The 15,750-nt window shown below is 63.4% G+C and overlaps 1 protein-coding gene across 4 annotated transcripts in view; it reads left to right on the forward strand.

The window, feature by feature from the left end:
* COL5A1 (collagen type V alpha 1 chain) overlaps positions 1–15,750 on the forward strand; it is a 143,373-nt gene that overhangs the window by 30,829 nt on the left and 96,794 nt on the right. For all 4 annotated transcript variants that reach the window (XR_004319580.1, XR_004319579.1, XM_032478890.1 and 1 more), the window contains exons 2-4: positions 1,671–1,838; positions 7,837–8,050; positions 9,007–9,169. Coding sequence is in view for 2 of the 4 variants with exons in the window: in XM_032478890.1 (XP_032334781.1) it covers positions 1,671–1,838; positions 7,837–8,050; positions 9,007–9,169 (545 nt within the window). In the remaining 2 variants the exon portion in view is untranslated. The remainder of the gene's footprint in view (positions 1–1,670; positions 1,839–7,836; positions 8,051–9,006; positions 9,170–15,750) is intronic.

A 15,750-nucleotide genomic window follows, 5' to 3' on the forward strand; every position in this document is an offset into this window, starting at 1 on the left:
TTTTCAGCTCTGGCGCAGGGAGCCCCTGGCCGGAGGGAGGGGTGGCCCTGGGCCTGGGAAGGTCAGTGGCCTTTCAGCTCGTTGCCACAGAGCGCCACGAACATGGCCCGGAAGGCTTCTGGAGACCGGCCCTCCCGCCGGCAATGGGGAAAGCAGGCCTGCGTCTGGCGAGAGCATCGCGGTGGCTGGGCGTGAGCCCCAGGCGCCCAGCCGGCGGCTCTGGTGCCTCCCCTGGCCCAGCTGGCTTCGGAGACGAAGCCCAGAGATGAGCCACAGCTCGGCTGCGTCCCCAGGGCAGGTGAGCCAGGGGCTGGCACGGCCACCCCTTCCCACGGGCCGCATCCAGGCCCCGGGCTGTGCTGGCATCTGCTTCTGGTGTCACGTGGGCAGGCACCAGCCAGGCCTGTGGGGGCCGGTGGGGGGGTCGCCAGTGCCCAGCGCTTCGGGGAGGACGCTGATGAGGGGTGCTGACCGCCCTGTGTGGGGGCGGGGCTCTGGGTAGCAGCTTGGAACCACTCGGGAAAATCAGAGAGGCCACGAGGAGGCAGATGCCAGGCTGCACTGGGAGTGCCTTGGGTCCCCCCACGCCCCTCCCTCTGCGGGGGTGGGAAACCCTCACCCGCCACGTTCTGGCCCCTTGATGAAAGTGGCAGAGGTCCGCAGCAAAGCCGGGCTGTGGAAGTGACACGGCCAGAGGCGGCGGACCTCAGAGCTCCGGAATCTGGGTGACAGGGTGCCTTGCAGGAAACTGGACGGGGGACCTGCTTTGTGACGGAGTGACGGGGCGCTCTGACTCCACGCTTGACTCGACTTTCTCTGCCTGGACTCCCGGGTCGTCCTGCTGGTAGTGACATGGCAGGACTCTGCACACGAGACCGGCTGTGCTTAAGGGCGGTGGGTGTGTGGCCCCCAAGCCTGTGTCGTCACGGGCTGGAGGCCCGGGGTCTCTGCGACGGGGAGGGGGTGTGCACAGTCACGTGGAGGCCCCCTTTGGCGTTTGGAGGGGGAACAGTCGAGCTCCCCAGAGTGTCAGACCCTCCCCACCCGCAGGGGCTGCTCCTCTTCTCTGGGGAGCTATGGGTGGAGGTCAGGAACTTTCCAGAAGGGACGCAGGGGCCGCCCCTCCCTCGCTCTTGGCTCTGCCCCGTCTTGCCCTGTAGCTGTCTGTCTTCTGGGGGCAAGCGGAAGCTGGCTCTTCGTGTCAGCTGTGACGGGAGAATCACATTTAATCGGTGAGGATGGGGCAGCGTGCCCGGTGGGGGCAGGCGCTCCGGCCGATACGTAGCAGGTCCCCAGAGCTGTCGGTCACTCTGCTCCTCAAGGCCACCCCGGGCAAAGCTGCTTCTTCCATCCGTGGGGGATCTCGCACCGCCTTGCGGCCTGGGTCGGGGTGGGGTTTCTGTGACAAAGACGAGAAGCACTGTTGGGGAGCCCGGGTGGCTGCTCGCAGGGGCTGGGCCGGGACCCAGCTCTGTGGAGCTCAACGTGCACGTCTGCACGGTGGGGCGTCCTGCCCCCGGCAGCCCTGGCCTCTAAGCTGGTCCCTCGGCGCCTGCTGAGGGTCAGAGGTTGTCGTGGTGCGGGCGGGGAGGGGGCTCCCAGTTCCCCTAGCCCTCGGCTGCTCCTCTCCTGCTCGTGGCTGACCCCCCACCTCCCCTCTGTCATTTTAGCTCAGCCAGCAGATCTCCTGAAGGTTCTAGACTTTCACAACCTGCCTGACGGCATAACCAAGACTACAGGCTTTTGTGCAACGCGGCGATCTTCCAAAGGCCCGGACGTGGCTTACAGAGTCACGAAGGACGCCCAGCTCAGCGCACCCACCAAGCAGCTGTACCCTGGTAAGAGGCGTGCGTGTGTGCCCGGTGGGGGTGCCACTCCCCCCTTCCCGTCCGCAGCCAGGGAGCAGAGCGGGGCCTGTGTGGCGGGAGAAACATGCCTGGGTTTCCGGGAGGCCCTTCGGATGAGCCCGGTTTGATCTCCATGCAGTGGACGCACAGCCCCAGCGGCCATCACCCTCACCAGCAAAGTGGGAGTGGGGCCTCCTCTGTTCCCGCTGCTGCTCGGGCAGGTGTGTCTCCGGCTGGAGACGGGCTGCCGGGACTCCAGGTGCAGAAAGGCCATGGATGGGTCTCGGGTGACGAGGTGAAGAGAAAGCCCAGGGTCATGGGGAAGGAAGCGCTTCCCGACAGACGCTAATTGGGGGCAAGGACATTAAGAGACACACGGATCAAACCTCAGGGCTCCCGGCGAGAGAGTGCAGGCTTTTAATGAGACTCAATTGCCAAGTGTCAGATCTCCGCTTTTAATTAAGCTCCCAGAGCGGGAAGCGACGTTAGCAGCTAGGAGACAGCACCTGAGCCGGCCCCATCTGCGGCCGAGGGGCCGTGTGCGACCCCCCACCCCCACCCCCGGGCTGCCCTGCGCTGCGTCGGTGGGCCCGTGGTTTGTGACCTCTCCCGCGCCTCACACGAGCTCGCCTTTCTGATCCAGGTCAGGAGGGGGCCGGGGACCTCGGGCAGGCGAGCTCACCTCGTCTTGTGATTACCAGAGGGCTGCGCGCCGCCTTTCTGGTGACCGGGTGTGCCCCCGACGTTGAACCAGAACCGGGCAGTCCTTTGACAAGTGCTGGTGTCTCTGTCTTCTCAAGCCCCCACTGGCCCTGAGGACACGCCCCTCGGGGGCTGCACCTTCTCTTTCCCTCGCCCCTTCACTCGTAACTCGTGCTTCACCCCAGCGACTTTCTCAGCCGTCCTGTAAGTCCCTGGGGACTTGTGAGAGTTTGAGAGAGAGGCTGAGTCGCTCTTTCCAGGAATGTCATGAGGGGTGGGTGCCGCCCCTCAGAGGTGCCGAGCCCAGCCCACCTCTTAAAGAGCCCCCCACCCCTGGGGGCCCGATGTCCCCCCGCTAGACCACCTGCCTCATCACCGCGGGCGGGGGTCATCTGCCCGGGCTCCTGGGTCCACTTGCCACAAAGAACCGCAGTGACTTCATTTCCCCAGCGTCCAGAGGAGCATTTCTTGGCCTTTCTGGAGCAAACGTATCTTTTAGAATCACCCAGAAGTTGCCCGCTGTCCTGCCCCGCGTCCCCAGTTTAGAATTCCTGTCCTGGAGGGACTGAGGGCCGGGTGCAGGGAAGGCTTCTGAGAGCGACGGCCCAGGGCCTTGGTGGCGGTGTCCTCTGGCACAGACACCACTGTGTGGTGTGTGCACGGTGTGGTCACCCTCTGAGGCCGTCTGCGGGTACAGTGTCCCACCTCGGGGTCCTCTGGAGTCGGTTTGCTGACAGTTCCATCTGACCCCTGCCACCCGATTCAGGGTCACGGCCACCTCACTGGCGTCCAAGTCCTTGAACCTGCCCCCTTGTGTTATCTCGCGATGAGAAAACACCAGAGGGTCTCAGAATACAGGCCAGTTACCAGAGATCTAGCCTGAACCCCTGAAGCAGCCAGACCTCGCTTCTCCCTCAGCTCTCACGCTAGGAGCTGGATTAGACATGCAACGAGTTTAAAAGGCGTCGCAGGGCCTTCCGGCCATAACTAGCTTATGGAGCACACGGGGTCTGTACCTTGCTGCTCGCCTCATTAATGCCAAATAAAACTGGGGCTTGATTCCGGGTGATTTTAGGGAGCTTCCATGGGGTCCTTCCTGCAGGCCCAGTGCTGGGTCAGGGGCCTGTGACCAGACATTCCGCACATCGTCAGCGTGGTGCGGCTCTGTGGCCCTCAGGCCTGATGGAGCGTCGCAGGCCCCTCCATCCTTTCTCTCGTGGGAGCCTTGGAGTGAGAACCCCCTGTCGTGCTTTTTGCTTGGAGGCCCACCTCCCGGGGACGGGTGGTGTCTGGCTGCATTTTAGACGCCGTTTCCACTGGGCAGCTGCAGGGAAAGGGGCCGTGGGCCCAGGGGAGCACAGCGAGGCCGGGGTCCCGGTGGCCTGAGTTGAGCATAACTGTTTTAAACGTCTCAGTGCAAAGGGAGTCTCAATCCGGTGACTTCTCTCCGTAAGGAGAGGGGCCCCAGCGTCTTCCAGCCTCTCTGAGGACGCAGGTGCCCCAGCCCCGCAGGCCGAGGGGGTCTGGGCCGTGAGTCAGGGCTTGGCGCCCGAGGCTGAGGGCTTGGGAGCCTTTGTGGGGACCTGCCCCCTTCCCCAGCCCAGGCCAGGCGCCGGCTGCCCCCCAGCGCCCACCACGCCGGCCCCCCCGCTCGCGGGGCTCTGGCTCTGTGTGGGTCGCCTGCAATCCGGGCCCTGTCTTGGCTGGGAAATCGGGGTTCCATGGGCTGGGAGCCTTCAGAGGCCTCGCCCCCCCACCCCAGCAGGTGAAGCGGGGCCGGCCAGTGTTTTCTGCGCTCGCCAGCCAGACGGAGACTACCTCCTCCCTGATTCAGTGTCTTCTGTTTTTAAGGTTTGATGCTGAGTTTCGGGTGTGAGCGTGGGGGTCCAGTGCTGCGGGTGCACAGGCGGCTCAGCTGTCTGCACCTGCTCTCCCCGTTCTCTCCACCGGGGGTTGTTCCAGGCTGCTGCGTGTGGCCCCCGCGCTGCACAGCCGGCCCTCGCTGGTTGCCTGTTTTACGTGTTAATCCCAAACTCCTAACTTGTCCCTCCCCCGTCCTGATTCTAAGAGGGTTTTCCAGTCTTGCTTAGAGCCCGTGTCCGGGTTCTGAAGTCAGTGGGACCGGGAGCTGGGCTCTGAGCCGCTGGCCTTTCCCGGGGGTTGGCGGCGGGCGGCCCGACACCGTGAAGGCCAGGCTGGGAGGGTGGAAGCAGAAGCCAGGCCCGTGATGCTTTGCGGGGAGTGGGCACCACCAACAAACCAGAGAGGGTCTCACTGCTTGCCTTGGGGGAGTTCCCGGGCTTTGTCACCCCCTGCCTGACATGGGGGCAAGGACGTCACACCAGGGTGAGACTGGCTGAGGCCCTAGAAGAAGCCGTTAAGGGCCCTCCTTGAATAAAGCAGGCAAGTGTGTCACGTGAGGCCACCTGACATCCCGGGGACTCCCCGGCCCCTGGTGGGGCGCCCCCGCGTCCACTGAACCAGCGTGGCCGCCTGCCGTCACCCAGGTCCAAGCCGTCCCCTCTAAAGACACCCAAACAGGGCAGTGTCCCAGTGACCACTCAGCCCCCTCCTCTGTTCTCCTGCCCAGAGCTGGGGTCCTCGCCCTGTTGTGCTCCCTCGGGACGGCTGAGGCTCCAGTCCTGCTCAGGGTCCGAGGCGGGGCAGGCGTAGTGGCGTTCCCTCTCCCCACTCCCGCCGTGGGCAGGGCTGCGGAGTCTGCCTCCGTACAGCAGGACATCGCTCCCCAAACCGTGGGCTGAGTAGAATTCAGTTTAATAGCAAATGCATTTATTAAACTCCCACTGTCTACCTACACGGCCGCAGTGCCTTTGGGCCTCAGCCCAAGTGACAGGGAAATGATCTAAGGACGTAAGCGGGCCTCTTGTCCAGCCCGCCCCTCAACTTCGACTTTTCTCTGAGAAATAAAATGCGACGCGTCCGACAGCAGGCAAGCTTCCGCAGACAGCGGGGATTGTGAAGCATGTTGGCGCCCGGCCCAGTCGGGACTAGAATGGACCATCGGAAGTGGCAGGGAATCTGCCGTCGTTTTGCCAGGAGAGAAATGTGCGTGAAGTGCCACTTATCCTTCCGGGCTGTCCGAGCTGAGAATGTGTCCTCGCAGCAGTTGAAAAACGGGGCAGCAGCATCTTAACGAGCTGGGAGGGAGGGGTTCGCGGTCCTGGGTGGTGCCCCGCGCTGGAGGCTGAGCCCTCCCTCTTCTCAGTGTTTCAGACAGGAGGGTAACTACAGGCGGCATGGAGTCGTCACCGGGCGGGGACGGGAGGCAGAGACCCTTTGAGGCGAGAGGGAGGGGGATGTGGACCCAGATCGTGCCTGTCGTCCGTCCTGGACGTGGGCAGTGTCCTCTGGGATCCTTCGGGTCAAACGCCAGCTGGGCCCTCAGTGCCCGCTCACCCCCAGGACTGAAGGGGCCACGAGGTCCTGGCAGCTGGCCTGGCCGGGGTCTCCCCCGGGGCTGCACGCAGAGCCCCTCCCTGCCCACGGCTGTTCACAAAGGCCGGGGTCCTCGATTTCCCTCACTTCCCACGTTTGGAGGACAGTGTGGAGGGACAGCCGAGTGACACTAGTGGCCTCAACAGCCCCCTTTCCAAACTGGCGTCCGTCTGTGGACAGGCGGTCTGAGCAGGTTCCTCAGTGAAGCCGGCCTTTCCTCAGAGAGATGGCCACGCTGACCACCATCACCTGCCACTTGGAGCTGTCCCCCTGCTCCGGGACTGGGGACCTCGAGCCGGGCCCCCTGTGGGGGAGGGCCGGGCCGCAGAGCTGAGCACAGCAAACAGACCCCACCGTCCAGCTCCTCAGTGCAGTGCCAGAGCCCGGGCTGCGAGCCCTGGGCCTTTCTTGGCCAGGGCTTGGGGTCCTCGGGACGGGTTCCCACCGGTCTTCGTCACTGGCCTTGAGACCTTGCACAACTCTGTTGGTCCCCAGTGGGTTTCTTGGCTGCAACCCCTCTGGCCGTCGCCCTAGAGAGACCCCTCTACCCGGGTCTTCCGGGGCCTGCAGGGGGTTTTCTCCTCCACTCGCAGGCCTTGGCAGCCGTTCCCCCCAGGGGGCACCTGCAGCATCCCCCATCCAGGGACCAGAAGCAGAGGCCAGCTGCCCTGCCGCACGGCGGTTCCGCCAGCAGAGGGCACCCACGGATAACGACGTCCCCGCGGGAAGCTGAGCCAGCCCCTGCTCTGCTGCCCCGAGGGGCCGATGGCCTTCTAGGCCGCCTGGTTGACCTTGTGACCTTGATCTGATGGAGTGGGGGCTCTGGCAGTGGGCTTTGCCTCGCCCAGGACCAGCGGCCGGGCTCCAGCCCTTCCCCAGCCACGTGTCCCAGTTGCGGACCCCCGAGGCCGGCTCCCTCTGCCGGGCTCTGAGATGCCCGGTGACTCGGGCTGAGCCTTGCTGGCTGAGCATCCACTCGCCAGCGCTCAGCCCGGCCCGTGTTCTCAGCACAACTGCAGATTTCATCCGGAGCGAGAGCCGCTGACGCCACCACCAGGGCCGATGGACGGGAGGAGGGACCGGGTTTCCGGTCATGCCGTGGACCAAGGGCGCGGGGGCTGTTTGTGGGTGTGGAGCGCCCTGGGTTACAGCAGGCCTGGCACCCTCGGCCGGGCCAGCTTGGGTCTGGCTTTTAACACGTACCTTCAGACTGTTTCCAGCCTGTGTTGTACGGAGCTTTCCCTGCCCCCAACGTACCAGCGTTTGGTTTTCCTTTTTAAGTTTGAATTGACGTCTTTTGATTTATTTTCTTTTTCTCTGCTTTGCACATCAGCCGCGAAATGTCAAAAAGCGTGGTTCTAGCTGTGACCCCCCCCCCCTTGCCTTCCTTCCCCGTCTCCTGCTCCTCTCTCCCTCCAGAGGGCGCCGGAGGGGTCACACTCTGCCAGGCACAGCTGTAGGCACAGCTGTAGGCACAGCAGAAACAGCCCCTGCCCAGAGGAAGCTCACGTTCTGGAAAGTTCTCATTAGAATTTATGCATAGATGTATGGAGGTGTGGGAACTGCAAAGATAGCACTGAAGGCTCACAGTTGGAAGTATCAGTCAGGTTGGCATTTGAATTAAGCCTCAAAGCGGGTAGGTTTGGCCATGTGGTGATAGGGGAAGGCTGCAGGAACAGTTTGATCAAGGGGAGATGTGCAGCAGTTGTCTGGGTACCACCATACACAGCAAAGGTTGCCAGGTCCCTGAGCTGGTTCGTTTGCAGAGAGCCGTGTCTGGGCGTGGTTGGGAACTTCCTGACTGTCTTCTTGTCTCTGCCCTCTGTTCCAGCATCTGCATTTCCTGAAGATTTCTCCATTCTAACCACTGTGAAAGCCAAGAAAGGCAGCCAGGCCTTCCTGGTCTCCATCTACAACGAGCAAGGCATCCAGCAGATCGGCCTGGAGCTGGGCCGCTCTCCGGTCTTCCTCTACGAGGACCACACAGGGAAGCCGGGGCCAGAGGACTACCCCCTCTTCAGAGGCATCAATCTGTCAGATGGCAAGTAAGTGGCATCACTCAGCACACCTCTCCCACTGGGGGTCAGGGGAAGCCATAAAGCTCCCTCGCCAAACCGAGGACATCATAGCAGGATGGTGCCGGCACGCCCACAGGTGGGCACCAGGCAGAGAGAGAACCGGGCTGGGGGTCCTGGGAGCTGCGTTTTGGTCTTGGGTCACCCTCTGTGGCTCTGGGGAACCTTTCTTCTCCCCGACTTCCATGTCCCCTTTGTAAACTGCTCTGAACTACATCAGATGCTGGCCTCTTAGTGTCCAAGGGGACAAGGGAGATTGTGTAGTTCCACCCAGACTGTCCTGAAAGAATTTAAAACTGTACCCTTAAGGATACAGACACAGGTGTGGGAGTGAGTGATTTTAAAAAACAAAACCCAAAAGAGCCAAGTCTTTCCAGAATTCTCTGTTGGTTGCACCCCTAAACCCTGGTAGTTTGAAAGTCACCTCTTCTGTGGCTGACACGTCTGAGGCCACGTGTCATGATCCTTGAAGACCCCAGGTTGTGATTACCCCGTTTCTCATCGAGAGTTTCATGGAGGCCCGTCAATTCCACCATTTCCCATCAGACTCAGCTTCTCTGACAGCCTGCAGTTTGCTGTCGGAGAAGCCGAGCAGCACAAGGGTGCACCACCAGGCCTCCCCGCCTCTGACCCGCTGACCAGCCCACGCCCGGTTTCACGGCTGTGCTCAGGGCTGGAAGGCTGGCCTCGTCCCAGACGTGAGACACCTGGGGCCTGAGTGCGGGGGTCTCACGTGCACGCGGTGTGGACCCGTGCCCAAGCCTGCCTGACTGCAGGGAGTCGGCTCAGAGCAGTTGGCCCCCGCCACGCTGCGGGAAGCAGGACCTCTTCCCAGGTCTGCAGGGCTTTGGCAGCAGGGTCCCTCATGCCGCTATTTTGTGACACGAGCTGTCCTTCACCTGCACGGGCTGTCCGTTTCTTTGCAGGTGGCACAGAATCGCTCTCAGCATCCACAAGAAGAATGTCACGTTGATCCTGGACTGTAAAAAGAAGACCACCAAATTCCTAGACCGTAGCGACCACCCCATGATTGACGTCAACGGCATCATCGTGTTCGGCACGCGGATTCTGGACGAGGAAGTGTTTGAGGTACGTGGGGGACAGGCTGCCCCACGCCACCCCGGGGCGGACGCTGGCGCGTGGTCGCCGTCAGCAGGCCCGTCCTCTCCTCGGTGACCTGGGGCCAGCCAAGCCGGGGGCCCCGGGGGAGGAAAGCTTCTATTTAATGGTAGGAGGAGTGTCTGCCAGTGGAAACAGGTGGTCGAACAGGCCGTCGGGCTTTGAGCACTTGGGGAGAATGAAGTTTGGGCCTCATCTCTCTACTGGGTCCTACTGGGGCGACGTGGCAGAATTCGGCGAAGTTCAGGGGCCGGCCGGGCTCGGGGCCGGCCGGGCTCAGGGCCAGACTCTCCATTCTCTCCCGTGCTGATCCCAGGCCTCGGGCAGGGTGTTCTGACCTTTCTAACCCTCAGTATCTCCATCTGAAATGGGGTCACAAAGGCAGCTACTTCGTAGAACGTGGCAAAAATTACGCGAGGTTGAATGCTTGTAGTAAGTGCTTGGCACGTGGCAGCCTGCCATTCTCGATAAGTCCGCGTCGGAGCAGGTGGAAGGGCGGCCTGGAGCCCAGTGGGTCGGACGTGGAGCCGCAGGGAGAGACCAGAACGGCCGCCTCACGTGGAAGCGAGGGGGGCGGGGCAGCACGTGAAGGGGGGTCTGTGGTCCTGCCGACCTTGGCAGCCGTTCTGCGGAGCAGGCGTCCGGGACGGCTGGGTGCCTCGATCCGGCTGGCACTGTCAGACTTGCCCAGAGACCGGGGATGAACTGCAGGATGGCCAGGCTGGCGCGGCTTCTGGGGGGTCTCGTGGACTGGGACTGGGCTTTTGCTGGTGTAGACATCTTGCTGGCAGGAGGATCCAGGTAAAGCAGGTGGCGTGGGGAGCTTCAGGACTCACCTGTAAAACATGGGTGCCGAGAGTCGACATCGAGAGACACTGGGGCTCACCTGGGCTCGCCGGGCTCAGCTGGGACACGCTGGGCTTGGGCGCCCAGGAGCCAGGGTCGCTGCTGCTGCCCATTCTGCTGCTGGAGGTCTGAACACGGAGGCGGGTGGGTGCGCCTGGGCGGGCCGTGCGCGGGGTTTGAATTCACGGGTTGTGCGGCAGCTTTTCTGTGCGGTCACCTCTTTCTAATGTCTAGCGCCTTTGGTGAGCAGAGAGGGTGTCTTACTGTAAAGATCCAGAAACAAGCGTTACCCATCTTAAAAAAAAAATCAGGATCCTGAACAAAGAGCCAGAACAGCTGCTTTGCCGTGAGCACAGGCCTGTCAAGTCTCCGCCGCTGGAGGGACGCTCCAGGGGCACCACCGGGGGCGGAACCCGGCTCCGCCGCTCACACGCCGAGAGCTCCTGGGTGGCCGCCTCGCCTCCCCGGGATGCTCGTGCGCACGAGGCGTGCGTGAGAACCGCCGCCTGTGCCTGGCCCGCAGCCAGCATCCTGTTGTGGTCACCCACGTTCAAGACCAGAGAAGGAAGCCCATTTGTCATTTTCAGGAAGAAACGGGTCTTGAACCGGAGAGCACCGGGTTTCCCCCTCTGCCTGGCCTTCCAGCACACAAGGCAGGTCCTGCTCTGCGGCTGAAGGCAGGCGGGCTTTGGACGGAATCATTGGCCCAGGAAGATGTTCAGAACTCCGGGGAGCCCTTCTTCCTGGTCGTGGCTCTCAACTTGAGCGGGAGTGGCCACCGGGCACCAGATTTCTGTGAGCCGCAAGGCGTTCATGTTCTGAAGGCAGCATCTCCCTCGCTCCGTGCCTCCCTGGCTGTCGGATGTGCTCACGTTGGAAAATGTGCCCTGTCGTTCCTAAAGACCAATGGAAAGCGGCGATGCCTTTGGGTGCCCCTCCCAGCGCAAGGAGCAGGTTGGCTGGGTGTCCTCGTGTCCCTGCCACTCTGTCTCAGGCCAAGTGAGACAAGAGTTTTTATTTCTTTTGCAGTTAAAGTGATGTAACTCTTCATGCAGCAGATCCCAAATACACACTTGCTGTATTAACCACTTTGGTTCTTGGGAAGTCTCTTTAAAAGGAGGGGCCAGCACCGCTGAAAACTGTTTCCCCAGCAGCCACATCCTTCCCCTGGACGGATGACTTCCTCTCATTAAAAGCCAATTTGTCCTGAAGTGAGGCTGGGGGAGCCGGAAGGATTCTGGGTACTTTGGTGTGGGGCCAAGTCGCCGCCGGCACATGCTGAGTGGTGTGTTTTTTGTGCGGTTTCCAAACAGGGATTTACCCAACTCTCGAGAGAATGTAGGGGCCACCGGGGTTTTTCCTGGGGTGCGCGTGGCCCCACACAGGCCCCCTTTGTCCAAAGTGAAGTGCCACTGAGGGTAAGAGTCAGAGATGGAGGCCCTCAGGGCCAAGATAAATAAATGCTTCCTGCGGTGCAGCCCCGCGTGTGTGGCTGGGACAGGGGGGCAGCGGCCCCGGGCTCCCTCGGCTCCCCAGCCCCGGTGTGAGCCTGGCCCTGATGGCGCTGCCCTGCTGTAGGGATGTTGGACATCCAGTCCTTCCAGAGCCACCCGGGGAGGAAGTGGGGTGCACAGCCCAGTCCCCGCAGCTGGTGGCCTGGAGCCCATGCTGCGTGTCTCCAAGCCCAGGGTCCTCATCTGTAAAATGGCGCAGCGGGGCCAGTGCCGTGGGTCGCAGGGCCGGCCAGGTGGGGTCTGACCCCCGAGGGCCACAGCGAACCACACGGACCTGGTGGGCAGAGCCGTGGCCATCCTGGCCCACGTCGGTGTCCACCTTGCCAGTGACATCTGCCGTGGTAGTGGCCGTGACCGAGGGGTGCTCTCTCTCTGGTGTAGGGTCACGAGCTATCCCTTATCTCTGCTTTTCCAGACTCACCTGGTGAGTTAGGTGCTGGGGCTCCCGCCGCCTTAGAGGCAGGACGCTGAGCTCAGACGATGGAGCTGCCTGGGCTCACGGGCAGCCCCCTGTGCTGAGAAGCCCAAAGGGAAAGGCCTGGCTGGGGGTCCTGCCGCCTTGGTGCTCAGAGGCGTGGGCCTGCTCTGGAGGGGCGTGCCCTGAGGGGCTGCCGGAGGAGCTGCGGGGGGGGGGGGCACCCACGGTGGTGTTCCCGGGGCGCTGCGTGTCCCGCGTCACCTCTTCTCCTGGGATGCGCCTGTGTCCTGGGACTGTGAGCAGCCGGGGGCCCCAGGGCTTTGTCCTGCCCCGCCCAGGCTCTGCTGCTGGGGGAGGTCGGGGCCACGCGTCAGGTCCTTACAGAGTTGCCTTGCACGCCTCCCTGCGCGGGGAAAGGCTCGCTTCCATCCCAGGCTTAGGAGCAGGCGCTGTGTTTTCGGAAGCGCAGACAAGACTGCCTGGAGGGCCAGCGCGTCCGGCAGGACGTGGAGAGGGGCAAAGCTGGGTGGGAAGCCAGTCAGGGCCGCCAGCAGGGCCCCGTGACAACGCAGCGCCTGCGTGCTCTGCCCTCCCGCACGCGGTAAGCCAGTGCCCGAGAGGCTGAGCCCCCCACCGCAGGCCACCCAGCGCAGCTGCAGCACAGCGGGGCTGGTCCCAGGTCTGTGGTCGCTGAGGGCCGCTGGCCTGTCCTGACGTTGTGACGGAGAGCGGGTGTTAACGGTCACAGCCTCCCCGGCACCTCTGTCCACCTGACCAAGGAAACGGGACCCCCACCAGGGCGGCACTGGTGGGTGCCTGGCCTGGCTCTGGCCCTCGTCCTGCGCTGGCCCTGAGGACACCGGAACCCCCTGGCACCTTCCAGGAGGAGCCAGCACGAGCTGCTTGCTGGGGCCTGGCTGTCCGAGCTGGCCTTCCTGTGTGCCTGGTGGCCTTGGCCAGCCCCGCACCCTCACTGGCCTGGGCTGTGAAATGTGGGGACGGCCTGGTGGACCCCACACCTCCCTTGGCTTCTCCGTGGGTCTGGAGCTGGCCCGTGTCTGGTGTTCCCCATGGAGGGGTCTGGAGGGTGGGACGGTGGGGAGGGGCTCTGCGGTGGAGGGACCCTCCTCTGGGGCGAGCCTTAAACAGGAGCGGGCGTGGAGGTGGAGCCCTGCCCCGAGGGGCGGGGAGCCAGTGAGCTCTGGGCCGAGATCCAAATCTGCTTTTAAGCTGCTGAATGTTTCAAGGGGCATCAGGACCAAACACTGCGAACTGGAGCGTTCCCTGCAACACCCCCGGTGCTGGCGGGGAGGTGACGGCGCTGCCTGCGCGCACCGAGCCCGGCTCTGCCTGCTCTCCCTCAGCCATCTGGAAAGGCCCGGTGCCTTACCTGATCCCTGGTTCCCTTTTTCCAGGGGCCTGGCTTTTCCACTCACATGGTCTTGGAATTGAGCTTTCCTGGGGCAGGAGCGGGGCCACCGCCGGGGAGGCGGCTTGGGATTCCTCCCCTGCGACGTGAACGGGACCTGGCAACAAGGTCTCGAAGGAGAGGGTGCCGTGAGCGGGTGTCAGGCCGAGGCTGTGACCTCTGACCCTGGACGACTCCAGGAGCAGCCTGTCCCGGGCCCCATGGGGTGCAGGACCCAGTCTGGTGAACGCGAGCTGACCAGCGTGCACCTGGGTGACAAGGGGTGTGGTGTGGGGGTGCTGAGGGGCTGGGCTGTGTGGGCCTCCTGGGTCCCGTCACACTCGGGGACGCTTTGCTGGGAGTGCGCTCCTCCTGCGGGGGCTGAGCGTGGCTGGGCGTGCCTCGTTGGCACTTTTCTCCATCTGTCCACTCCCCATGGCTTTGTCAGTCTGACACTATCTGTTGCTCCAGTGTCACCTCTGCAGCTTCTGGTTTGCGTGGGTGGCGGATTGGCCGCTGAGGACCACGTGCAGGGGAGTTGGAGGTGCGTTTTGATCTCCGGTTCAGGTCCAGGAAGGCCTGGACCCTTGCCTGGGGCAGATGGCCGGGAGCCTGCGGGATGGGGCCAGTGGCCAATGGGGCATCAGGGTGAGGCCGGCGGGGGCAGGGTGACGGTGGCGAAGATTGCACGGTCTCGTGTTGATGTCTGAGCCAGGGGCTTTCGTCTGGAATCGCTCCTCGGGTGAGCAGGGGTTTCCGGGGGTGGGAAATGCTGGCCTGGGTCCCCCTGGGTGCTGGTGATCCCTGTGGAGTCAAGCAGCCAGGGGTCAGGGGAGGGGTGTCTCCTCCCAGGGGCTTGGCAAGGAGGGGGCCAGAGAGACCCCACAGCGTCAGGCGGGCCCTGCTTCTGCCCACGAGCTGCGGACGTGGGACGTCCCGCTGCCTGGCCCAGAGGGCTGCAGGCTATTCCCTGGAGACTGGGAGCAGCAGGGCCCCTTCCCGCAGCTCACACAGGACTTTCTGCACTGTGGGTCCTGTGGGAGGCTGGGTGCCTGGTGGCCCTGCAGGCCGCGGTGGCTCCAGAGGGAGGGCCCTGGGGTGCGTGCGCGTCGCGCGACTTTGCAGGCGGTCCTGGCCACTTGGGGAGGAAGGGTGCTCCCTACCTCGGTTATCATGACAGTAATGGTCCCGTGGCTGTGGGTACCGCCCTGCCTACGGTGGGCAGGCTGGAGGGGGCGAGGGTCTGCAGGTGGAGGAGGGGCTGGATTCGATCCTCCCTGCAAACCATGTGCATGGCCATGGCTGTGAGGCTGTGGGCGTGATGAGACCCCTCTGAGGTGGGGGGGGGGGGCTCCCCAGGCCGGCGTCCGGCCGTCGGTGCCTGTGCCTCCTGGCTGTGAATCGCCCTGTGAACCCGTCCACCACCTCAGGAGAAGCTCTCTGAAACGAGGTTGGCTCTCAAGGCTTGGTGCCCACCTGCTGAGGGCACCGCGGGGTTGGAGGGGCCGGGGGGAGGGGGCCTCTGACGGCCGTGCAGAGCAGAGCATTCGTCAGAGGCCTTCGATGGCTGCTGCCGCCTTGATCTCCGAGGACGTGGGAAGTCCATGCCAGCCGGTTCCCGTCTGGGCCCCTGGTTTGTCTGGAAGCTCTCAGCACCAGGACGCAGGCACGTGTGGAGGCGGCACTGTTTGGTCTCTTCCACCTGACGAGCCTTCACGGAGCCTGGGAGACATGCATTGTGTTGGCTCCGAGGAGCCCAGAGAGGTAGAGCCACCTGCCCAAGGTCACACATCAGGGAAGTCAGTGCAGAGCTGGACTTTGGGCCCCGGTCTGGACCCTTCCCTGGATCAGGTGCAGGAGGGCAATTGCTGGACCCCAGTGTCAGACTCCTGTCCCTGCCCCTTTAGGGGTCTCACTCTCCGTCATGACAGTCACTGCCCGCTCCCTCCCCTCTGGAGGGTGACCGTCCAGCCAGCCCCTGGTTCTCGGTCCTTCTTGAGTTCCAAGGACTAGGAGTGTCTCCAGTTAAAGTGACCCCGGCCTTCCTGCCCCTCCCCCTAGGCCTGGCCCTGCTCACTTTCTGTCTGGAATCACTGTTCTCTGGTCTCCGCTGCATTTTCCAGGCCCCTCCAGGTGGTGTCTGTCCAGCTGCGGCCAGTCCAGAGTCTGTCCAAAAGCAGGTCTCTCAGGGTCTGGGGAGTGAGCAGGTGGCAGCCGGGACCCGAGGGCACTGAGGTGACTCTGACCCACACCTCAGGCTTGGCTTCCACAGGCCTCCTCCAGAGCCCAGCCCTCTGCTTACAGAGCGTGCTTCTGGGAGCTGGTGTTTGAAGCCACTTTTTAGGAATCGGGAGGGGCAGATTGT

Source organism: Camelus ferus, chromosome 4, assembly GCF_009834535.1.
Source record: "Camelus ferus isolate YT-003-E chromosome 4, BCGSAC_Cfer_1.0, whole genome shotgun sequence".
Taxonomy (NCBI): Eukaryota; Metazoa; Chordata; class Mammalia; order Artiodactyla; family Camelidae; genus Camelus; species Camelus ferus.